This window comes from Phodopus roborovskii, unplaced genomic scaffold, assembly GCF_943737965.1.
Source record: "Phodopus roborovskii unplaced genomic scaffold, PHOROB, whole genome shotgun sequence".
Taxonomy (NCBI): Eukaryota; Metazoa; Chordata; class Mammalia; order Rodentia; family Cricetidae; genus Phodopus; species Phodopus roborovskii.
The window spans coordinates 9,927,103-9,952,944 of NW_026125397.1; the positions used below are offsets into that span (position 1 = coordinate 9,927,103).

The window sequence follows — 25,842 nt, forward strand, 5'->3', positions numbered from 1 at the left end:
GTTTTTTTTTTTTTTTAAAATCACTTTTAAATATTTCATTTTTCTATTAACAGCAAAGGTATTTGAGCAGTGGGAAGAATGACATGCTTTACTAAGACTCCTGCTAGCTGGCGGTTTGAACGCCGTGGAATTTCTAGCTCCAGACTGTCAGCAGCCTGCTTAATGCCACAGGATATTGATTTTTAACCAGTTTCCATAGCATAGCTGTCAAACCTGTGAATTCATACAAAGATCTTTTTTCTTAATGGTGACTTGAAGATCTCCTTTCTTTACTTATATTGTGAAAACTAGTGAACTAGGCAGGGATCCTGAAGGGCTTTTTGTTGTTTTTAAGTTGCTATTTAAACATCTCCATTTTATAAAATGTGAACTGTGATGAACGTTGTGGAACATATTCATAAACCACATTTCTCTTCTATCTACTGCCCTTAGAAAGGGAGGAAAGCTATACAGTCAACAGATACCAATCTTTCTATGTTTATAGGAGATTTAAAGTTTCATGGCTTTTTTTTTTTTTTCTTTGCTACTGTACCCTTGAAAATGATAAAGGAAACGTTTAGAGTCTCCTCTCATCCTGCGTACCCACTTCTGATTCAGGTGTCTCATCATTCAGGATGCCTGGTACACATCTAATTCCAAAGGTGCACAAGAGCGGACTTCTTTCGGGTGCTGCACTGTTCTATAACCAGAAAGTAGACAAGTTTTAGTTGCTCTTATAGTCAGTTGGAGGAATGCTTTTTCAAATTGAAAAATATTAAAAAGTGTAACAAGATCTGCGTTCATTGAAAGATAATTGGGCGTTAAGTGTGCTCTTCATTAGCACTTAAGACTTAAAGATGCTTAAAGTGTCGTGCCCGCTTCTGCATACATTGTTCCCAACCCCATTGCCTGTTTCTCCTGATAGCTACTCTCCAAAATGTTGGAATTTGAAAAAACATGTTTTGACTAAGTCATCCTTGTCATTGTATGTACATTCTCTAAGCTCATTTCAAACATTAAAATGCGGCATGAATCCTCTCCCCAAGGGCACCTTCAGGTTTCTCTGAGTGACTCACTTGTATGAAGTGGCAGTCAATGTTCACCTGGGAGCTGTGGCCAGTGGCCTTTGAAGTGAATCTTTGAGGGTTTAGTTTGTGACTATTCTTCTTAAGGACTTGCAAAGAATCAGTGAGGGAGTACACTGTTGACGTGCTAAATAATTATTTGTGTGGATCTTGAGGGAATGTGATTTGCAAGCATAGGCTGCAGCTCTTTCTTCCGGAACTCTTCAGTTCCCTGCTCTTGGAGTTTGTGATAAATATAATTTGGACTGATGTCTACTAGGGGACTTCTACTCCTTAAAGTAACCAGTGTCTTTGTTCTTTAAAGCTTCCCTTCTCTTCACTATTTTTCTTACCCTGATCTCAACCCCAAAAGAAAAGAGCGAAGACAGTTTGTGCTAAGATTTCAATCTCTCCGCCTTTCTTTGCAACTTCCTTGGAAAATCTTTTATCAGCCCTTATCAAGTCTACAACAGAAAACACCAAAACGAACAGTCACCTCAGTCTTGCAACATTTATAATTTAATTCAGTTGAAACATATAGAATTACTATCTTGGCAAGGAATTTTCACTTTGAGTTTATAGTTGTATAAGGAAAAAAGTAATCTCCAACAGAACAAAAGAAAAACTGGAAAGCCCAACCAAACAGTCATTGTATTAAGCATTAATGCGGTAAATGATGTTACACTGTGAGAGTATTATAGGGTGTTAATTGAAAAGAAGTCCTATAGCTGACAAGTGGAATTCAGCCATTGATGACAGCCCGATAAGTCATAGTGGTGGAAGCGTTAGTTGTGGTTAACATGGTGACTGAACTGTTGCAGTGTTATTGATTTCATTAATGTTCCTTCTCGGATCTCCTCTAAGAGTGTCAGTAACAACCGCCTTTCCTCTTACCGGTGTGTGGGGCGTTTGTATTTAGTTTTTAGTTGGTATGAATTGTTTGTCACTTAAGTACTTGTGTCTTCTTAAAAAACTGGGTAATGTGAATGCTACTTCCTAGTATCTGTGACCTTTTATTATGACTTCAAACAGAAAAAAGCAAGACATTCAGAACTCTTATAAAACCTAACCATGCGAGTTACATAAATATGTATCTGTATATTGAGATGAATCCATCCACCCTAACCCGTTTGGTTATCATAATATAGCAGAAATCTATTTCCTTTCCGAGTCAGTATAGATGGGTTTTTGTCTTTTCTAGGAAATGCGTAGTTGAGCAACAATCGAAAAAAAGCCCACAGTCCACTAATATAGATAAACATTTACATTTCTGTCAGACCTCGGCTTGGCTTTTGTTTACTTCAGAGTTAGCAAGTTCTAGAAAAAAGAAGAGCTTTACCTTTTTAAGAATTAAACACTAGAATTTGAGTCTGGGGCTTCTTACAAAGGTAAGTGGAAGGGCAAGGTGACAGCTGCCTTCCACACTTAGATCTGTAGTGCCCTGGGTCTTTACAGTGGTCTCTTCCCTCTGGTGTTTGTTTTTTGAGAAAGTAAGGCCTGTAAATGTGTTTTCTTGAGCGGTATAGAGGGAGGACTGTTTTTAACTTTGGGGTATAATTTAGAACAACACATGTGTTCCAAGTTTTATTTTCTGAGGCTTAAGCTAAAAAAGCAAACACTTTTGTGTTTCCTTATCCTTTTGCATGGTTTGGAAGCACATTTAGACACAGTAGGACAGAATCTGTGGTTACAGTAAAACAAGGGGGGAAAAGCCCCCCAATAACTACTTCTGTGTCTGTTAGGACAGAGCTGTGCCCACAGTTTATGTCTAATTGCTCCACTTGCCTCCTGGCAGTTCCTGTCATCTTCAGACACATATAGGTTTTTCCTTAGGTGACCTGCCATCTCCTGAAGGGACTTCTCTTCATATTAGGTTAGATAAATAAATAAACAAACAAACAAATAAATATATCATGGCCATAGCCCTTAGCCATGCAAATTTGCCAAAATGTTTTCCCCTTGAATACAACTGGGAATTTCTTTCCGGTACCCATAGTCCTTGATCACCAGGGGCATACCAGCCCTTCTCACAAATCCGGTATTAATGGCATCTTTTTCCTAGTCCTTCCACTGTTAGCTCTTGCTTTTTCCACTCTTCCCCAAACATAGCTGTTCTCTCATAATCTTATTTCATTCAAATTTGTAATCATTTGTTCATATACCCAACATGCAAACAGTCATGATTTTCTTATTTGAAATGGGATCAATTATATACCTGTCCCCCTAAAACTGTTTAGTTAGGAAAATATCTCTATATGATGACTATTCTTGGTACATTTGTTCAGAACAAAGTCTTATATTCTTTGCATTGTTGAAACCACATCACCAAGAAATAATGTGTATTAAATATCAATTTCTGCGTTTATCGAATATACCCCGAATGTCCAGTCCTTGTTGATTGCAACACAGCGTATCCCACTGTTGAGTTCCTTCTACTCTGTCATAGTTCCATCCCTCAGAATCAAAAGAATATAATCTTTGCTGCTTCAGATGAGGGGATGAAGTTCTTCCTAATTATTGATGGGTTTAACAGCAAAATAGCTAGAAGTTGTGCCAAGAAGACGTGGTTTAGACCCATAGTTGTGCTATAATCCTCCCTGAGGTAGGATGTGAAAACTAAAAATACGGAATTCTGAGAGGGTTCAATTAGGTGCTATGTGCACATCTCAAAGGAGACTAGGATGGGCCATGGTTTTGAGCATGGTGGATTTTCAGGGACTAAGTTCAGCACATTGACAGTCCTCGAAGCTGGAGATGGTGACGGGTCATTGCGGGAGAAGTGGCATAGTTAGAATGGGGCCCCACCGTGGACTTATGGCGGATACATTGATCACATTGTATAGTGTCGGGAGAGATCCAGATTTATAGCCTAAGAGTCCAGTTGAGATCTAGTGTTGTGGACATTAATTCAAAGGACTTGTACAACAACTTATTTGAGCGAGTAAACGATGATTTTTACTGTAAATTTCCAGTTCAGACATAAGGAACATATTTAGATTTAAAGTATTTGGGTATATGAATTATGTGCAGACTAACTACATTTTAATAATGAGAATCATACAAAGTGAATTCATGGTGACTCCTGAATAAAATTCTTTGCATTTATTCACGTTGTTAGAAAATTTTACCTCATGGTAAATACATACATACATACATACATACATACGTAAATGGAATTTTGTAAATAAAAGGACACCAATAGAGTTAGAATACCTTCATCACCAACATCTGCATGTGCAAACTCAGGTAAATAATATTTAAGCATGTGTTCCTCATCATTTCAAATGAACTGGCTGAATTAAAGGCTGCCTTTTGGCTAGCTGTTTTGGCATAGGTAGACAGACTGGGTCATCATCAAAAGCTTAAAACCAGCCTGATCTATATATAATGAGAATCACGTTCGCCAGGGTTATATAGAGATAATGTTGTCAAAGGAAAACAGGGAAAAGCGTTAAGTAAAATCTTTTCCATGATTTAAAACCAAAACTTTATTGCACAGAAATGAGGCAAATTCTGCAAGGAGTTTACCTTTTTTGTCTGCTCCTCAGAATGTGATTGCTGTTGATAACAATACTTTACCTTTCTCTTCTAGCAGATTTATTTATTTATTTGTTTTAGGTCTGGATGTGTAGTGAAATTTTCCTTTGAGGACATTTTGCTCAAAGTATTTCCATATTTTCCAAGAATGTCATTCAGTTCAGCAGGTGGTTTGAAAATATTTACTTATGGACAGATAAAGAGTTTCCACCTGTCATAATTTTCCTGTGGTAAAACTTCCACTAGGCTTGACATTTCTGTGTTTTGTGCAGGATTGCTGAAAGCAGTTAGCATGAGCAAGCTGGGTGATGCACGGTGGTGATGAAAGGCAGAGTATTGGAATTCAGTGTGGATGGCAGAAATGCAAGGTGTCAGGGTAGCCATATATTAAAGGGAATTTGAATTGGAAACCAAATCCGCACCTGCCACTGGGAACATTTTGATCATTTTGATTTATTAAACTTTTATAACAACATTCAGATGGAGCTGAATTAAAGACTTTCACCCAGGATGGTTTATTGCACACCATCCTCTATTTTACTGGTATCATTTTCGAAGGTTCTAGCAATCTGTGAAGAGAGAAGGGATGGATGGTTCAGGGTTTGCTTTATATGGCAGCTTATTCTTATGTTGATGCATATCGCTTTAAATTTGTCTTTGTTTCTCTTGCTGACAAACAACATTTTCAATTCCATAATATTAAGTTATTTTAAAATTTTCAAGCATATTTGAAGCAGTGACAAATAATTTTCTGATCATAACAATACATGTCTTGCATAGACACACACATACAGAGGAGACAGAGAGGGGGTGAACTTTGCACATCTGTTTTCAGGTTGGGTGAATAAATATTCACACAGAAAAAGTTAGGGTATGCAGAAGCCTAATGTATGACAATGCATTCCCTTCTTGCTATTGGAATTCTGTGCATCAATCCTTTTAAACATCATCTTTCAGCATCAGCAACCAGGAGTAGTCTGTTCTGAACAGTAGCTCCCCGATAAAGAGAAATCAATTACTATTAGAGAGGCACTAGAGGTTAAAAGCATTACTGGTTCACACTTGGTTTTGCAGCCATAAGAGGATACTTAGCTGTGAATCAGGAGTGATGGAGAAGATGGATGAGGCAGAGTTCAAGGAGCAGTAACGTGCGGGTCCAGGACTATGATTCCAAACCGTCTCTGCTGTCATGATGGATGGGTTGGTGGCAAGACGTAATAATACCAAATGATGAAAGATACATCTCAGCAACTTGAGCCCAGCAGACTGTACCTGTTGGAGTTCTGGGTCATAATGATTCCTGATTTGCAACCAAACAGGATGGCTGCATTTAGCAACTCAGGTTTTTGGCAGCTGTGAAGGAAGCAAGTAGCATATCAAACACTCCTGCACATTGTAAATTTAATTACCTCATATTTATGCATAGTAGATGTTGACAGGAACTTGTAAGCTATGCTAATATGGTAGGTAATTTGTTACCTCCAGAAATCACTTTCCATGTGTCTTCTGATCATTATCATGAAACATGATAAATGATCTAGTCCGTGAGGTATAAATGAAAATGAAATGGATAATTGGATTCTATGTCTAAATTGTGCCTGGAATAGTTGCAGCAATTATAATTGAATTTATCTCATAAAAATGCATTGGGCAATCTATTGGTGACCTTTCGTACTTCTGAGCTTCTGGTGTTACATGGAGCTGGTCTTACAGTGCTTGGAGACTTGGTCTTAGATTTATTTTTTTTAAAAATAAATCTTAGATTTATTTGTTTTAAAAGTATCTTGTTAATTCCAATGAGTCCAAACAGTTCATGCTGATGCTCTTATTTTGAGAGTTTAAATAGAATGTTTTTCTGTTACCAGTGCCTTGATCAGATGGTTTTGGATCAGGAAAGGGAACATGGAAATTGTGCTGATGAAACTATCATTACCAACACACACCTTTCCAATGAGCAATTACTTGCTGATACTGTGTTTACTGTGATTGTTAGGAGAAAGAAACGTTTACATGTCAAATTTAAATAGAATTGATTTAAAACATCACTATGATTTGTATCCCATTTCTCTCTGCCTTTAATTTTCTAACAAAAACATGCTTTATCATGGACATCAAAATGGTCTTGGGGATAGGCAAGTAGCTCAGTGCTCTCTGTCCAAGCAAGAGAAACTAATCTCCAGTTTCATGTAAGACCTGAACATAGTAGGCAATGCCTGCCTGTAATCTTCATGCTGGAGAAATGGATTCAGAAAGATGCTCAGGACTTGCTGGCCAGCCAAACTCCAGGTTTAGTGGAAAGATGAGATGCTGTGTCAAAAACTCAGGTGGAGGCAACAGGGAAGTCAGCATTCCAATGCTGACCATGTGTACATGTACATATAGGCAAACATACACATATATGGATTCTCCCTCAAAATCCACTATTGATTTATTCATTGATTAAATTTTAATGTTCTAAAAGTGATAATATATCAACATATATTAGCACAGTGGTTGTGCCCAGATGAACAGATAAAACACACTGCCAGTAGTTTCAAACAATTGCATGCCTGTAACCACTAATGTACAACAATGTAGTGTGTTGTATTTTCTGTTACTTATTCTGTGAGTACCCCCCCTACTTCACCCTCCCCCAGGCCTAGCTTTTCTTCAATAACATCCAAAACATTTTTTTTTCTTCCTCATTTATTCTCATTTAAGGGGACTTGTTTGGGATTGAATTAGTAAATCGAGGTAGGTTAAATGTTATCTGAAAGTTTGGCTTTTCTTTTGAAGTGATCTGTCAATCAACAGGACCTGTCCCAGGGTAGTATTCCTCCCTCCCTCCCTCCCTCCCTCCCTCCCTCCCTCCCTCCCACCTTCCCGCCCTCCTTCCTTCCCTCCTTTCTTCCCTTCCTCACTTCCTTCCCTCCCCCCCCTTCTGGTCTTCATTTTTTTCTGCTGAATATCTTTATTTTCTTTGATAGTGGAGTTGTAGCTGGTTAGTTTATTTCAGTAACTGGTTGACATAACAGGAGGTAATGTATATGTATTTTTCTTTCTAGTGAATTTAATAACACAGAAATCTTGAGTATAAGGCCCCATAAAAGGAACTTACTATGCCACACCATCCATATATGATGAGAGATATTTTATGTATGTTGTTTATCTACTTCAATAACAAAAAATTATATCCTTCATTGTTAAGGAACCTGAATCAGACCCAGGTCTTAGCACAGTTATCTGCTTACTTTTATCATGATTAAATAAAATCTTACACAACTTATCTGCATTCATGTGGAGGAATTAAGAAAGCACTTCTTACAACAAGATTCAATAAATGCGAATGAGCGTTTTATTTTTTACCACCCCCTCCCCAATTCAGTTGTTCTGGTTTTTATCATATTGCTTGATATACTCCACACTTACTATAAGTTAATGTAAAAATCTCCCTCCTTGTGTCAGGTGCTGGTGGTGCACGTCTTTAATCCCAGCAATTGGGAGGTAGAGTCAGGTGCATCTCTCTGAGTTCAATGCCAACCTGGTCTGCAGAGCCAGTTACATCCGGACATCCAAGGCTGGTACACAGGGGAAGCCTGTCTCTAGAAACCAAAAGCTCCCTTCTTGGTTGTGCTCAGCGAGGTGTGGTCATTTGATATCAAAATCTCAGACTCTTTCATTTGTTATTGTATTCTCGCTATCCTATTTCCCTTTGGAAGACTTGATGTTCCACTCTATCCATAGGTGTACATTAAAATGTTGCAAACTGTGTTAGTATAAATAGACTCATTCTGTATGACACAGTTCTTGTGTGGCAGCAGTTTGGAAGTCCTGGGGGATGCCTTTGCTGTGAGCATTGACACGTAGGCCCTGTGCTAAGACATCTTAGAAGAAACATGTGCTAAGAATCTTAGAATAAATAGCTTAAAATGATTTTGGCTCCTGCAGATCAGAAACATCTGTCACTTCTTTGTGCACATCCCTGACACTTAGGCTGCAATATCTTCTTCAGTTAATTGTAAATGTGACATACTCAGTCTTACGGCCCCTAGAAGTATTTCAGTGTTCAGAGATAGATGCCTCAGAAGTCTCTTTCCATCCCTTGTCTAGGCTCTACTTGAGGCAGGATTGAGATGCCTGAAACTTAGAGGGTTGGACCAATCCCAGCTTCTGAACTGAGGAATACGTGAGAATTTGAGGGGTGCTATAACTCTCCAGTGATGACTTAACTCTGATATATATATATATATATATATATATATATATATATATATATATATATTTGTTTTTAGTAATGGAATACACATAAAATCTAGCATATCTCAACACCCCAGTACATTTTTTTATAATTTGAATATCTCTTAGCTGGGACCCTCATAGGACATTTATGGTTGCTGGTATCTTTACCACCAAAGTGACATGTGATCTTATTCAGAGGAAAATAAAATGAGGAGATTCATCACTTGAATGTGGTTTTCATTTATATTTGAAAAACAAGGTAACTTTTGAGAGAGGTCTAGAATGTTCCAGGCACCAGTTAGTACCTTTGAACAAACTATTGGTCTTTCTGGTAATCCTGTATGTGCTCTCCCATGACTGGTTTGTGAGCTTGCTGTCCAAACATGTCCAATATTAATATCATCACTCAAACTCAAAACACAGACACAGTGATGTATGTTTCAAAACAGAAAAGGCTTGAACTTTGGATTGGCAAATGGTGTCCCTCATCAAATATGAGTGTCATTGTGTGAGACTGCAGAAAGAAAGATTCTAAGGAAACGCACATAGTCTCCTCTTGTGTGTTAATCAGTAGGCTTTCTTTCTCCATTCTTATATCCATTGATGTACATACTGTATGTGTTTCTTAAGTGCACATGAAAATATTAATGTACTATTTCTTGGTATGAATTTTTTCTCAAAAACTTTCAGTTGATGGAGATAGATTTTTGGCATGCTATGGAACTTGGGGGGGGGGTTAAAGAAAATCTGACTCTTCTGAATTAGGAGCCACTTCAAGCCCATTTTTGTTTCTTGTCTTGTTTGTTTTTTGAGGCTGGGTTTCTCTGTGTAGGGCTAGCTATCCTAGAACTCACTCTGTAGACCCGGCTGGCCTCGAACTCACAGAGATCCACCTGCCTCTACCTCCCAAGTGCTGGGATTAAAGGTGTGTGCCACAACTGCCTGGCTTTATGTCCATATTTTTAAATCCATTGTATTTGTCAAAGCAGATTTGAGTTTTTGTCTTTCTCAGGAATGGTTGGTGGGGAGGAATACTATACCCTTCAGCTTTAAGTCTGCATCCTAGACAGCTTTTCATTTACTGGAGTGTTTTTCCTTTTATGGATCCTAGGACTTCCCATTGTTTGTGCTATTTCAGTACTTTAAACATTGACATCCCATTATGATTTCGATATCATGGGTACATGAAGGAACTGAAAATAAAAGGTCTTTGGCTGGCTGACTTGTCACATTAGTGTAAAATGTCCTTGATCTTGTAGCTTTTCACATGATTAAACATCTTTAAATGTCAACAAAAATGTTACTTTATCCAGGAGTGTATAATTATTCCTGTATACCTACTGATGCCATTTAATTATACAACTGTATCTACTGATTTTACTTTGATGTCATGCCAACTATTGGGAACATAGGTTTTTGTTTCCAAAGAAGTATTCATAGAATTGGAGGATGGTGTTGGTGGGTTTTGCATCGCAGTAATTATCTATTGGAAGCTAAGTGCTTGTAAAGAAAAGCAAAGAAACTCTGCATGTATCTTCTGAGGCGATGACTGTGTGTGTGTGTGTGTGTGTGCGTGCCTGCGCAGGCACCTGTGTGTGTCTCCTATGTGTGTCTATTTCTGATCTTACATGTGAAAGAACTCCTGAGTTCCTGGACATGTAAAACAGTGCTTTCCAAAAACAGTGTCCTTCTTGACAAAAGAAATTTCCAGTAGATGCCATTTGACTCTTAGATGTCATAGCTACAGTCACATTGGTATGCCGATGGCCACACCTCCAATGTATGAACATACCACATCTGCCCCATAGATCAGTTATTATATTACAATCACACAGAGGTAAAATTTTGTTACAGTGTCTGTTGTCTTCAACTTCATATCTGTACATTCTCCAGAGTACTGTTAAACCCTTTTCTTCCTCTTGAGAAATTTTAAGTACAAATGCATAAGAAATCTGTCATCTCGTCTCTGATCATTACTCGGAACACCTAAGTAGCTGTCATTAGGAACAGCTTACTTTGAATTAATGACCCTAGCAGCTGTATTCACTTCTCACTAGAAACATTGTCTTCCAATGTTAATCAAGAACACTTTAAAAAAAAAAAAAAACAATGGAATGCAAAATCCATGTTTTACTGTGAATATTATTGTCGTTATGGATTCTCAACTGAAGAAAACATTTTCCTGTTGCTTTTGTTCATTAATGCTTTATGTTGAATTGATATGTGATGAAATTTATATATGCTAAAAGTTTTCCCAAAATTATGGTAGACTCAGTAACCCAATAGTTTATTCCACTATATACTTACCATATTGATTTATGTTTTTTGAAATGAAAATGTTCTTAAATGTTTGACAGCTCTAGAGTTACCAGTATTTCTATAAAGTCTGTTCTCTTAGGGAGGCAGTTTGCATGTTTCTCTTGGGTATTGGTCTTCGTTAGTTGGCTTTGCTATGTCAGGATTATTTTTCACGAAAAAAATCAAAGTTTGCTGTTTGTCACAATACAAGGATATACCTGCTCCCTCTTCCTTCACAAAGAATCTATAAAAATCTAATGATCACATATCTTATATTTTGGTTGTGAGCCTAGCCTTTAATGGCTGATCCATCTCTCCAGCCCAGTGATCACATATGTAAGTACCCTGGGACAAGTAAGTCCTGGAATTTTACATGGAGCTCTTGGTCCCTATTGTAGGCAGTGTCCCCTGATTTCACTGGTAATCTGAGTTACTACACTAGGAGTATGAGGGTGAAAGCTGCCTTTTCAAGACTCACTTAGCATGAATAACTCATGTATCATTCTTAATCCATTTGGAATGAGCACAAATGCTGTATTTGTCATGGACATATACTTAACATATGTTTTATTACAGTGATTCAGCACTATAGAATGTTTACACCCAGGAAAAACTGGCAAACAGTGTGCTTGGTTACAATTGTCACGCAGTTCATTGAAACCCCACAAATTTGAGATTCTGGCTCATGGGATTTCTTAATATGTTTTTTTTACATTAAGAATATTCAGAATACCCACCATTAACATTTTTCTTGATTTTACACACACACACACACACACACACACATGCACACACACATACCTCATATGTACATGTGCATGTAGGTATAAATATGTGTGTGTTAAAACACAGTAGAGAAATCATAATGTTATGTAAAGTTTAAAACGAATTTAGTGGAGAAAGGAGTGAGAGCCTGTACTGTGCGCCCTGGGTGTACTGAACATGCTACTGGGCCATTTATTGCAGTTGCCACAGTTCCCCTTCATTCTCTCACCATATATTTTCTTCTTCGTCGTCGTAAAGGTGACTGATGAGATTGTGATCTGGTGACCTGTTTATGTCTCTAGACTTGCAGGGAACTAAGCGTAGAGTTGATGGCTTTTCTACTTTTACTATCAAGTTGATTGTTATTCCTCGAATCACCTGGATGTTCCTTGCTTGAAATGCTGTGAGCAGTTTGAGCTCTGACAAAGCTAAAAAGAGGAGTTCAACCACAATAAGAGAAGTCTTCTGTATTTATTACCATATGACTCATACAGCAGCATCTATAATTTTATTATAATGTGTGTCATTGTTTGCCATGTGGATTATAACCTTGAAAACATATTTACTAAAACTGTTAAGTTATTATAATAATTCAAAAGCCTCAGCAAATTCATTGCATGGATTGTAAAAAAGAAAAAAAGTAGTTTAGGGACAAAATGAGATTCAAATTCACATTTACACCAGTGTAATTAACTTCATGTGTCAAAGATTCCCTCATTTTTACCTGTACCCTACATGTGAACGTTGCTTCTAGTTTTTGCTGACAGGTCTAAAAGACCATGCTGCTCTGAGTCTTTTTATTTCAAGGAGGTATTAAGGTGATTGCAGCAATGTTTTCAAATCACAGAGACTAAAACACCATGATGATGCATAGGGTATAAAATTCAGTATGCATAATTGGCACTTTCATCACTGAAGTGATTCTTCTAATTTTAACACCTCAGGCTGCAGGAGAGACCCGCAGTACCCGATCCTTCAGAGTATCAATACACATCACGCTGGGACTTGAGATGGAGAGATATTTCTTAATATGGAGAGTGAAAATGTAGCCTAAGAATTTCCTGCTAAGCTTAACTACAGTTTGTGTGTGTGTATGTGTGTGTGTGCACTCACTCACAGTATATATCACATATATACTAATTTCATATTATAATATATACCATAACATTACATGGTTAATCAATAACTATATCTCACACATATAAGAATTAATACACACAAATAATTAGCATTAATTATGTGTCCTGATTCATAGTATATATTTACATTAATGATTATATCACAGGATGTTTTCCCATGAAAAGTGCTTTATAGAAACATTTTAGTTGATCAGCTCTGACTTAAGGATAAAGGGAATTATTGTAGTTGTGGCTTTCTTCTCTTTTAAAGGCTGGATAAATCATGGGTTGCCACTTGGTCACTAAGCAATTGCTTAGAAAGTATTCTTTTGTTCCAGTCAACTAACTCCTTTAATTAAATAGTAACATTTTGTAGGTGCTGTGTATCAGTGTCAGAGCAATTGGCCAGGTATATGGTTCAAGGTAGGAAGTAGCAAATCTTTCATTCTGAGGGCTTACTTTCAGCCTGAGAAAATAAGCTCAGTAAAACAGAAATCCCTGTGTCTTCATGGAGACTTCTACATTGAAGTCCAGTGTACACATTCTTCATGGAACAGGTAAAACATGTGCAGATAATCGCTTTTCTTGTGGTGACGTGGAGGTTCCTTCTTCAGGCTTGGCCAGCTGGCTGGTTCACCGGTAACAATGAGATTAAAGGGTATGCTCAGTGCAAGTAGTGCTGCCAATACCAGGCAGAGCAAGTTTTGTAGACCTATTACAGGTCTTGATTGCATTACAGAAATGCAAGGGAAAGCTAACCCACTCGGGTTTGACTGAACCCAGTCACTCATCTTGGCTGCTTGGAAATTTCCTTCACCTGATGATGCCAGTTAGTTTTTCCTCTTAGGTGACCCATTGTTCCATTTCAAAGGAAGAACTAGTGACTTCTCTCTACCTCTTCCTCTCCAATTTCTGTGTGCATGTAGTGTGTCTATGCATGAGGAAACTTTCGTGATAGCCTGGCCTTCCCTCATACTTAGCATTTAGCTAAGGTTAACTGTGAACCCCTGGTCCTCTTAACTCGTTGTCTCACGTTTTGGGATTAAATGCACTCACCACTACGGCTGGATTTATGTGATACTGGGGATTAATCCGGGGCTTCAAGCATGCTAGGGAGGCATGCTGAAATGTTAGTGTTACTATTGCTGCGATGAAATACCACGATGAAAACTAAGCTGGGGAGAGAAGGGTTCATTCCTTTCACTTCCATGTTACTGTTTGTCACTGGAGGAAGTCTGGACCTGGAGGCAGGAGCTGATGCGGAGGCCACAGGCGAGCACTGCTTGCTCCTCCTCGCTTGCTTAGCCTGCTTTCTTATAGAACCCAGGACCACCAGCCCAGGGGTGGCACCATCTAAAATGGGGCTTCTATCATCAATCACTAATTAAGGAAACGCTCTACATCTGGGTTCTGTGGGGGCTTATTTGAGCTTCCCTCCTTTCCGGTGACTCTAGCTCTTGCGTAAAACTAGCAAGAACAGTTAAGTCTTTTCATATTTTCATTCTTCAGTCATAATGCAATACTGTCGAGTAGACCCACCATCCTTGACTGTGCTTCAAGTGTTGTTCTAGAAAAGATTCTACACTCCCCCATAGTAAAATTATACATGTGAATGAAATGCTTTTTTTTTTTTTCCAATACAAATTTTTCCCTTCTTCATATATGTTGAAAGGTTGTTTTCCAGAAAATGTCATCTGTTCACTTGCCTGGGATTGTGGAAGCTGTATACGTGAATACTCGTTTCTCTGTCTTCTTGGCACTGTAAATGGTTATCCTTGCACTATTGAAATTGTAAGCCACTGCTCTTTGGATAATGGGGAAGTAAGTGATGGGATTCAGGTCAGCATAAGAAACAGCGTCCTTGCTGTTTGCTAGAAGTCATGTCTGTGTGCATCATGGCTCTCGCAAGCTGTTAGTGAGCAAAACCTGAGTGCCAGAGAAGCCATACACTGCCCATAGCTCAGAATAACTCTCTACTTCATGGGGGCAACAGCAATTGTATTATCAGTTCTCCTTGAGGGATGTGTGGTTGATGGCACGGAAGTTTGGTTCACTCAGGCTCTGTGTCTTTCTGGTCCATCGTTGTACTTGTGGGTCAAGGATATGAGTTAATTGAGTGATATAATGTGAAAGTGTATATGTCAGTTATACTGATGAAATTTAAACAGGGTTTTAATATAAAAATTGTTTAGCATAAGGTTAAAAATTAGCATATGTAAATATGGTAAATTAAATTTTGTATAAAGAAATGTATGAACCTTGCTGGCAACATTATTCTATTAGTAAATATTACAAGACAGTGGACAGAAAACTAAATAAAGAAGTTTTTGACTGCCAAAGTAATATTTTGGCCCTGGGAAGTCAAGTGTCAAATACTAGTGAGTGAATAGCATTATGAGATAACATGAGGCAAAATTATGGATTTCGTAAGTATGCCCAGTTTGAGTTCATAATTGAGGAATGTGAAACCTTAAGTTTTCTAGTGCTTACACCATACTCTATAATTCACTGTAACTTAGTCTTTGTCACATACATGATACAATGCACAAAGAGCATGATTCTAATTATGAATGACCTGGCTTCTGTTTCTTTGGGATTACAAAGTCATCTGTTTTATAGTCATGCTTTTCCCTTAAGAATCTAGAGATACTCAGATGCCATTGGTTTGCTGGCCTGTTGAGCTACAATAACAAATTATTTAAATATATTTTAGGGAGCTTACAAATGAACTGATAAATGTGGTACAGTGACACCTTTCTTCCTTCTGTAAGTTTCTCTAATGTGAGTCTCCCTTGATTGAACATCCAATAGGTTACAGAGAGGTACAGTAGCAAACAGAAACATAGTGATTCTGTCATTTATAAAGATCAGAACTGGATTACTATTTCAAAATCTAATAATAAATCATGAAAATGGAATTGACTTTCAAGCCTACATTTTGTAGGAACTAGCAGCCTGCTGACCCCGCCCCCAACGATGGGCGGAATGCTCATGGCCTTGTCATCCTTATATCAGCCTTACCTGGCAGCTCAAGATTTACCTGGCTGCCAGATGACTCAGTTATGCATGAACAAGCCCCCCCCCCCTCTTTTAAAGCAAGCGACCCATACTCCTCTTTCTCTCTCTCCCTGCTTTCGGTTGGCCACCAGGTACCCCGCCCCCCTTTTTCTCCCCTCTCTCAATAAACTCCATGTGGGTGCTGAGTCTCGTGTTTGTGTTTTATAGGCATTAGCTGCAGCAAAAGAGCAACACATTTGATTTCATCAACCGTTAGGTCATTTTAAAAAAATAGTCTGTCTGTATGTAACATATTTTTATGTTGAATTTCATGAGATTTTACACATGGCAAAGGGCAATGGTACCAGTAGTCTTGAAGTAACTGTCTGCTCTTGTCTGGTGTTGTTGGTGCAGGCCTTTATCCCAGCATTTGAGGGGCAAAGGCACGTGGATCTCTGTGAGTTTGAGGCCAGCTTGGTCTACAGAGCTAGTTCCATGATAGCCAGGAGCACACAAAGAAACTCTTAGGGCTGGAGAGATGACCTAGTGGTTAAGAACACACGCTGGTCTTCACAAGTCCTGAGTTCAATTCCCAGCAACCACATGATGGCTCAAAACCATCTGTAATGAGATCTGGTGCCCTCTTCTGGCCTGCAGGGATACAGACAGAACACTTTATACACAATAAATAAGTAAATAAATAAATTTTTAAATACACAAAAAGCATCTTCTCTGATTTTGTTTCCATTGAAAGCAATTACATAGGTAAAATATATTGGTGTAGTTTCAATAACTTTCTATAATTTCCATTGCTCCCAACATAGCTATAAAAATTTCCCAGATAAAATACAGTCAATTTGCAACTTTTTAGCTACTTGGATGTAGAAGAAATTAACCTATTCCCAGGAAGGAGAAAACCACTTCCCACGTCTGTAGTCAACTGAAACATGCCTTCTGGACTTGCTATCTTCTATAGGTGTGGGGTCTGCCCCTGGTAAAGCAGTTTTTGTGAATGTGATTTTATTAAAGAATTTGAAATGGTCACATAACCTGGCATCTTTCATGTGGCTCCCCATGAAAAACCACCTACCAACACTAGTGGACAACAGAGGGAGATTTGAATTTATGTAGAGCGAGGAACACACACAACACAGCAGCCACTGCAGGATTGTGCTTGAAGGACCATACCTCCAGCAGCTCCCAGAACATGGAAGAAACATGTAACCAAGTTTTATCTAGACTCTGTATGAGGCAGTGAACATCATGATACCGTATTTCTCTCCTGCCCACCCTTACTAACCTTGGTTTTCTGGCTTCAAGAACTGTTAGAGGATGGATGAGTTTTCTTAAATACATTGAGTTTGTGGTTGTTTGTCGCAGTGGTCAGGGGACACTATTGTGCTATCACTCTGGCAAAGAAGTAAAACAATGGGGATGCTGATATGATTAATGTATCTTATTCCAAAGATGGACATGGATGTGTCTTTTTCCTTGGCATTTTCTTTGTTTCTGACATTTTCTGGCTTTCTAGCTTCTATTTCCGAGTTTGCATTTTATTGATTGACTGGATTTTGATATCTCTCATATATTTTTAAAAGCCATTCTAATGGGGATAATTCAGTGTGACTATCCTTCCATAGGGGCTTACTTGAATTCAAGACATTCAAACATTTTTTTTCAGATATTAAACAAGTAAAGCAGGCTGAATATGTAATTGGGATTTTCTCATCATAGTTTGGCTCTAGAATAATGGATGTGAGTCATTAATGGAAAGTTAATTGGGAACGTTGGCAAAGTTTATCTTGTATTTTGAGGATTGCATGCATCACTTGATACCTAGTGTACATTTGGGATTTATTTGCACCACACCTCTGGGTCTAGTAGCATATTAAGTTATGAAGAATATTAGCATTGCTGCAAAACAATTACTTGTTCATTTGCTAACTGATTAAAATTCATGCATAATTTATTGAAATGAATAGAGATTTTATAAATAAATCTCCTTGTTCTCTGGGGTCTAAAACCAAAATACGTATGCTAATAGAAGGTTTCTTTCTTAACACCAACATCAAAAGTTTAATATGTAGTGGGCTATTAGTCTCCTTAATGTGAATTTCACTTATAATCATGCTGCTAACCAATGTGTATGCTTCTGAGCTACTTTGCATTTTGTGACAGTTCTAGCTTGAGCTGTTGCTTTGATTATTGACTGCTCTAGTTTAGCCTGACCATAGCAAGTGAAATCAACTGATCAGTGTGTGATTTTGTTGCCATTACTCATGCGAGAGCACAAAATAAATCAAACTCATGTCTTCACTTATACATACCACTAGATTCAGTATTAATTACTGGCTTTAAGTTTTTTTTTTTTTTTTGGTGGTGGTGGGGGTGTCACACAGATAAACAGAAACCTTAAATAAAGCAAATAGCATCACACAGACCGCATGCTGGTGCATTTTAGAAATTTAACCTCTTAGACTTGTAAAAAGATTCTGTACAAAGTTGAATAATATATATGTTTACCTTGTCATTACTGGGATGTCATTCTTTTGAAAGTTGGCCTGCTGGCTCCAGAATTCACTTTGTGTGTATATTGTTTCAGATAGACATGAAAGCAAGACTGTGTTTGTCCCCATCCCTCACCCCCTTCCCGCTCTTCCTACCTCCTTTCTTCTTGCATTGATTGTTTTCTCTGGTGAATCTGGACAGGCTTTTGAAGTTTGAGATTTAACATTTGATACACACACATGAGGCCAGCTATTACAATATCTGTACACTGGTAGTTGAAATAAGGTGTGCAAAGTATAATCCATTTACCAGTTTTTTCCCGCCTCTTTGTTAAGTATCTATCAGACCTCATGGGTTCATTGTTGAGCTTTGAAATGAGTGAGATATAATTGCTTGGTGGGGGATTCTCCTCAGTGAGCTGTGAATTTAACTTGGTTTCCTACTGTAACTGCAAATAATCAGTACATGACATTGCCATCCGGAATGAAAACAGACATGTACACAATGGAACAGTCCAGTTTATTGGTAATTACAATATTGAGAGACATTGGCATTTCCTAGGATGCTCTTCTTTTAGTTACATTTCAGCTTAGCACATAGATATTGCATTCCCTTTCTGTCTTCCCATCTACTAAAGTTTTGTAGGCTCAGCTGTAAGTTGTGAGGCTGATTGGGGTATTTTCTTGGGATGAAAATTCAGCCTTTATCCCTTTTCATCTAATGAATTGAAAACTCTAAGATGTTGATATGGTTCAAGTGTTTCCTTTTGAATTGAACTTCACTTGTGAAGTTCATTTGTGAAACAGGCCATGTGTTGTTCACCTAGGACAAAATGGCAACTATTACTGATAAACATTTCCTCAAACCATTAGAAGAGACATAGAGCTGGATGTCTAGACACGTATGACACATGGGAGTTAGGGCTGTTCTCACTTTACCCCCGAGGATGATAAATTTCAAATTACATTATTCTTTGACAGCCAGTCTGGAAGCTATTTCCTTATTGGGCCCGTGCAAGAGGAGACCCCTTAGATTCATTGTTATTTCCAATAGGGAAACGTCCATCATGTCTTTACTTCCATAAACTGTTTCTTTTATATTGAACTCCCATTTAAAAATACAAGTCTCTTCCACTTTATTTAAGTTCCCAATGCACAGAGCCTTGTTAGTAGTTAGTAAATATGTTGTGCATTTTTAGTGCCATACACTTTGAGGTTGTGGTCTGAAAACTAATTTTAGTTCAATTCAGATAACCTTGACCCAGTTTTGTGGGTATTTTTCATTCAGAGGATTTTTCCATTATTAACTTTTTGAAAATCACCAATAAAACCCAAACATTGTGTTCTTTCTGAAAATTTTTGAATCTTTAAACTTGCCTTGGCTCCTGAGACCCTTTCTTCAGAGACCCTTATCTACCCCATAATGTATTGTTATTAATCCTGTCTGTGTAGTGTTGACTTGCACCTTTTTCAGCCCATCCCAACTTGGAGCACTGTGTGGTTATGGTAATAGCTTTCCTCTCTGTGATTTGCTGTGACACTTCAGCATTGATTCTTAACTCTATTTTGGGACAGTTATCACCTTATTAAGATTAATACTTTCTTTGAAAACCTTTCAACTCCCTGAGAAGTGTGAAAATGGTCCAGAACTTGAAGTCAAATGCCACGTGATAACAGTCTACCAACGAGACCCCTATGCTCTGTGTTCCAGTGGAAAGGCTGGGCAGACAGAGCACGCTCTGTAGCGTTCCCCAGAGGCAGCCCCATCTTTCCCCAGCATTGCTGTTAGGGAAAACCAGCTATAATGCATTATTCATCATTCTGTAAGTTCAGATGTTGAAATAATATTTTACAAAGTTTCAGTCAAGCAAAATATCTTAAGCCAACCAAAATTAAATTGCAATGTCCCTTTGACATTTGAGCTTAATAGGTGACATATTGCCTATCACATGCTACTGCACAGGCCAGTGATATATAGCGTTTGGGGATTTCTTCCCTGTGTAAATTTCAATTTCCTACTCTGCGAGCTGGGTGTGTGGCACCAACTTTCCTTGTAGCTTGCTGCACCTCCTGGTCGACTCATCTGCTGGAACTTTGAAGTTGCAAGAAACAAAGCTAGAGGAGAAGCACACATAAATAAAGGGCAGACAATATCAGAGCTCACCTCCCTCCACACTGATGAGACCTCATCCTCTTTAGTGCTATTCTTTAGATCCCTGTTTACTGCTACTTTTCTCCTGGAAATGTATGTTTTGAAGAAGACGAATCTTCTGCTAAGTTGATAAAAAGCCTTCATAAAACCAATGGCTCTTTAAAAACACTGTCGCTACATCATTGCCTTCTAGGTTATATTTTTTTTTCTTTTTTTTGGTTCCTTCCTTTCCTTTTTCTCTTTTGTTGGGGATGTGTCTGACCATGTAGCCCTGCCTGGTCATTATGTTGACTTCACATTTGCAGGAGTCCTCTGACCTCTGCATCCAGTGTTGGGATTGCCATTACGTGCCGCCAACCATGGCTCTGGTTATCTATTTTACATATACCATGTGCTTCTAAGTTGTTCATTAAGCCTTTGGTTATGTATGGATGTTATAAATAACATCGTTATTTAGAATATGTGCTACTATTAATATGTCTCTGCTTTGGAGTTTAGATTCGTACCTAACTAAAGTATACACATACCTGTCTTCCTAGAACCACCAAGACCCATTGCACCTCCCCAGCTGCTTGGCGTTGGGCCTACTTACTTGCTGATCCAGCTAAATGCGAACTCCATCATTGGTGATGGCCCCATTATCCTGAAAGAAGTGGAATATCGAATGACCTCAGGATCTTGGACAGAAACCCATGCAGTCAATGCTCCAACATACAAGTTATGGCATTTAGATCCAGATACAGAATACGAGATCCGTGTTTTGCTCACAAGACCTGGGGAAGGGGGAACTGGGCTGCCAGGACCACCACTGATCACCAGAACCAAGTGTGCAGGTAAGGCTTGATACCAGGCCCATCCCTTGTGAAGGGATTTGACAACTATAATCAACACACATATGCAATTAAAAGTTTTGGTAATTTGTTGCATGATTTAGATGTACAATTTGTATTGAATTTTTATTTATTTATTTTTTATTTTATATAACCAAGTCCATTTAAATGAAAACAAACATTTATAGACAATATTTGGGAATTTGGGCATCGTTCTTTCCAAACTACTTCCTGCTGGTAAAGATTATTTGGTGTTTTGTTGACTAGTTTCTTGAGTTCTTTGTATATTTTGGAGATCAGCCCTTTGTCGGATATAGGATTGGTGAAAATCTTTTCCCAGTCTGTGGGCTGCCGTTTGGTCTTGTCCACTGTGTCCTTTGCCTTACAGAAGCTTCTAAGTTTGAAGAAGTCCCATGGACTATTCTTGGTTGGAAGGCTTTCACTGACCACTTCTATTTCATTGTGGGTTATAGGTCTATTTAAGTTGTTTGTCTGTTCTTGATTTAATTTTGGTAAGTGATAGTTATCCTGAAATTTGTCCATTTCCTTTGAATTTTTAATTTTTGTGTGATACAGATTTTCAAAGTATAACCTGAAAATTGTCTGGATTTCCTCTGTGTCTATTGTTATGTTCCCCTTTTCGTTTCTGATTTTGTTAATTTGCATGTTCTCTCTCTGCTTTTTCGTTAATTTGGATAAATCTTGTTGATTTTTCTCAAAAAACCAACTCTTTGTTGCATTGATTTTTTTTTTTTTTTTTTTTTTGTATTGTTTTCCTGGTTTCTATTTTGTTGATTTCAGCCCTCAAGTTGATTATTTCCTGGCGTCTACTCCTACGGGGTGAATTCGCTTCTCTCTGTTCTAAGGCTTTCAGTTGGGCTGTTAATTCTCTTATGTGACTATCCTCTGTTTTCTTCATATGGGCACTTAGTGCAATGAACTTCCCTCGTAGCACTGCTATGGGTATGTTGTGTCCTCATTCTTGTTGAATATTAGAAAGTCCTTAATTTCTTTCTTTATTTCTTCTTTGAGCCAGGAGTGGTGCAATTGCACATTGTTCAGTTTCCATGAGTTTGCAGGTTTTCTGCTATTTGTGTTGTTGTTGAATTCCAAAAAGCATGGTGGTCCGATAAGATACAGGGAACTATTTCTATTCTCTTGTATCTGTTGAGGTTTGTTATGCCACCTAGTATGTGTTCGATTTTAGAGAAGGTTCCATGTGAAGCAGAGAAGAAGGTATATTCTTTTGTCTTTGGATGGAATGTTCAATAGATGTCTGTTAACCCCAGTTGAGACATAACTTCTATTAGTTCTTTTCATTCTTTGTTGAGTTTCTGATTTGTGGTCCTGTCATGTGTTGAGAGTGGAATATTGAAGTCTCCCACTATAAGTGTGTGAGGTTTTATATGAGCTTTGAGTTTTAGTAGTGTTTCTTTTACGAATGTGGGTGACTTTGTATTGGGGGCATAAATGTTCAGAACTGAGACTTTTTGTTGATGGATTTCTCCTGCAATGAATATGAAATGACCGTCTTCATCTCTTTTGATTAATTTTGGTTTGAAGTCTAACTTGTTAGATATTAGGATAGGTACGCCTGCTTGCTTCTTATTTCCATTTGATTGGAAAATCTTTTCCCAACCCTTTACCCTGAGGTAATGTCTATCTTTGAAGCTTAGATGTGTTTCTTCTATGCAGCAGAAGGATGGATTCTGTCTTCGTATCCATTCTGTTAGCCTGTGTCTTTTTATAAGTGAGTTAAGACCATTAATGTTGAGGGTGAGTAAGGACCATTGATTGTTGATGCTTGTGTGATTTAGGTTTGTTGTTGGCAGTGGTATTGTGAATATAGTAGTTCTCCTTTACCCTTGGTTTCTGGTGTAGTTGGATTATCTGTTGCCTACATTTTTGTGAGCGTAGTTACCTTCCTTGGGTTGGAGTTTCCTTCCAATAATTTCTGTAGGGCCGGATTTGTAGATACGTATTGGGAAAATCTGGTTTTGTCATTAAATATCTTGTTTTGTCTATCTATAGTGATTGAGAGTTTTGCTGGATATAGTAGCCTAGGCTGGCATCCGTGTTCTCTTAATACTTTTAGAACATCTATCCAGGACCTTCTGGCCTTGAGGGTTTCCATGGAGAAGTCAGGTGTAATTTTTTTAGGTCTGCCTTTATATGTTACCTGTCCTTTTTCCTTTGCTGCTCTTAATATTCTTTCTTTATTCTGTATGCTAGCTGTCTTGATTATTATATGTGGAGGGGTCTTTTTTCTTTGGTCCAGCTTATTTGGGGTTCGGTATGCTTTACTTTCATGGGCATGTCCTTCTTCAGACTTGGAAAGTTTTCCTCGATGATTTTGTTGAATATGTTTTCGGCACCTTACAGCTTGGCTTCCTCACCTTCCTCTATGCCTATTATTCTTAGGTTTGGCCTTTTCATGGTGTCCCACATTTCCTGGATGTTTTGTGTTAAGGTTTTGTTGGATTTATGATTTTCTTTGGTTGATGAATCTATTTCTTCTAGTTTATCTTCTGTGCCTGAGATTCTCTCTTCCATCTCTTGAATTATGTTGGTTATGCTTGTGTGTGTAGTTCCCGATTTTTTTGCCCAGTTTCTGTTTCCAGCATTCCTTTGGTTTGTGTTACCTTTATTTTCTCTATTTTAGTTTTCAAGTCTTGAACCATTTCCTTCACCTGCCTAATTGCCCCCCCCCCCCTTGGCTTTCTGTACCTTCCTTAAGGAATTTGTTCATTTCTTCCACTTTTTTGTTTGTTTTTTTCCTCCATTTCTTTAAGGGATTTTCTCACATCTTCTTTGAGGGCCTCTATCATTTTTATGATGGTAATTTTTAAGTCGTCTCCTTCTGCTTCCTCTGCTTTGTTGTTGTGTTCCATTCTAGTTGGTGTAGTTTCCCTAGATTCTGGTGGTGTCATGCTTGTCTTTCTGTTGTTAGGTGTATTCTTGTATTGCCTTCTTCCTATAGCTTCTTCCAGTAGGTGTTGGTGGGGTCTCCCCTTCTCTCTATGGTACTTCCCCCGTGGGCAGTGGACCCGCAGAGATAGGCGGATCTCTGGGAGGGGCCCGGGACTCCAGCAGAGGACTGGAGGCGGGGTCAGAGATCAAGCAGTTGGAAATTACAGGTGGTCCCGCGTGGATAGGCAGGTCTCCTTTGTTCAGAGTTGCTCCGAGAAGTCTCTGAAGTATGGTGGACTGTTGGCTCCACCCTCTGTCCCAGTGCTCAACCAGAGAGGCAGGACCGTGGGCAGGGTTGGGCACAGGGAAGGGGGGGCAGGCTCGCGGTGGGGATGAGTGGGGGTGTATCAGAGCTCCAAGGGTGCTCTCGATGGGGACAGGATCGAAGGCCAACCCAGGGTGTTCGGGGGTGGGGGGGAGAGGCTGTAGGGGAGAGGCAGCCCCGATTGGGCCCAGACTCACTTCTGGCCAATAGCTGGTGGAAGAGGACAAAGGCTGAGCTGAAACTTGGGAAGGTTTTGCAGGATAGTCGGATCTCACTGGAAACTGGAACTCTCCAGCTGAGGCCTCTTTCTTTAGCAGAGGCCCGGATTTGGGGGTCAACGATCTTGCGGGCAGGAGCTCAGAGTGGACCCGCAGAGATAGCTGTATTGAATTTTTAAATGACAATTTCATCTATATGTAATATGAATTATGATTGTTGCAATCCCATCCCCCAGGGTACACCCTTCTAAGAATTTCACTGAATTTGGTTATTCATCACCTTATTTATATAGTAATATGCCTGATTTAGGAGCAGTTGGAGTGCTCATTTGAAACTGTCCTACTATTTGATGAAGCCAGAGCATATTCTCACATGATAACTTTGAGGAGCTTTTTGTTTTTTTCCTGTGCAAAATATCTCTGGTAGTTCTACAACATTTTCACTTCAAGTAAATACTGTAAACCTTTTTTGCCATGTAGATATGATCTTCCTCAGTGATTTTTATCTTCCATGTTAAGGTCACATAATAGAGGTAAGAAACTTAACTCTAGGACTAGAGAGAGAAAACTCACAATGCCTGCCCAACATACATGGAAGCATCTCCTGTCCCAGCAGCCACAGGAAAGCTGAGTGTGTCAAACATTACTGCTCTTGGGGGATTTGAAGACAGGCCAGTTCATAGAGTTCACTGGCTGTAGGCAGGCTGTGAGTTCGTAGCTGTGTGAGACTGCCTCAAAGAAATATGTGGGAACAATAGAGAAAGATGCCCTGTGTCAACCTCTGACCTCCATATGCACACACAGATAAAAAGAGAAACAAATGAAAAATGACTGTACAGGGTACCTCAATGAGATAACTCCTATGTGGGAGATCCTGTTGGTGATTAGCTCAGCATCTCAACACCTCCTAGAGAGTGCAGAGAG

At 38.7% G+C, this 25,842-nt stretch overlaps 1 protein-coding gene across 7 annotated transcripts in view; it reads left to right on the forward strand.

The window, feature by feature from the left end:
- Positions 1-25,842, forward strand: part of Ptprk (protein tyrosine phosphatase receptor type K) — a 503,412-nt gene that overhangs the window by 284,054 nt on the left and 193,516 nt on the right. For all 7 annotated transcript variants that reach the window (XM_051175466.1, XM_051175470.1, XM_051175468.1 and 4 more), the window contains exon 7: positions 21,175-21,468. In XM_051175466.1, the coding sequence (XP_051031423.1) occupies positions 21,175-21,468 (294 nt within the window). The remainder of the gene's footprint in view (positions 1-21,174; positions 21,469-25,842) is intronic.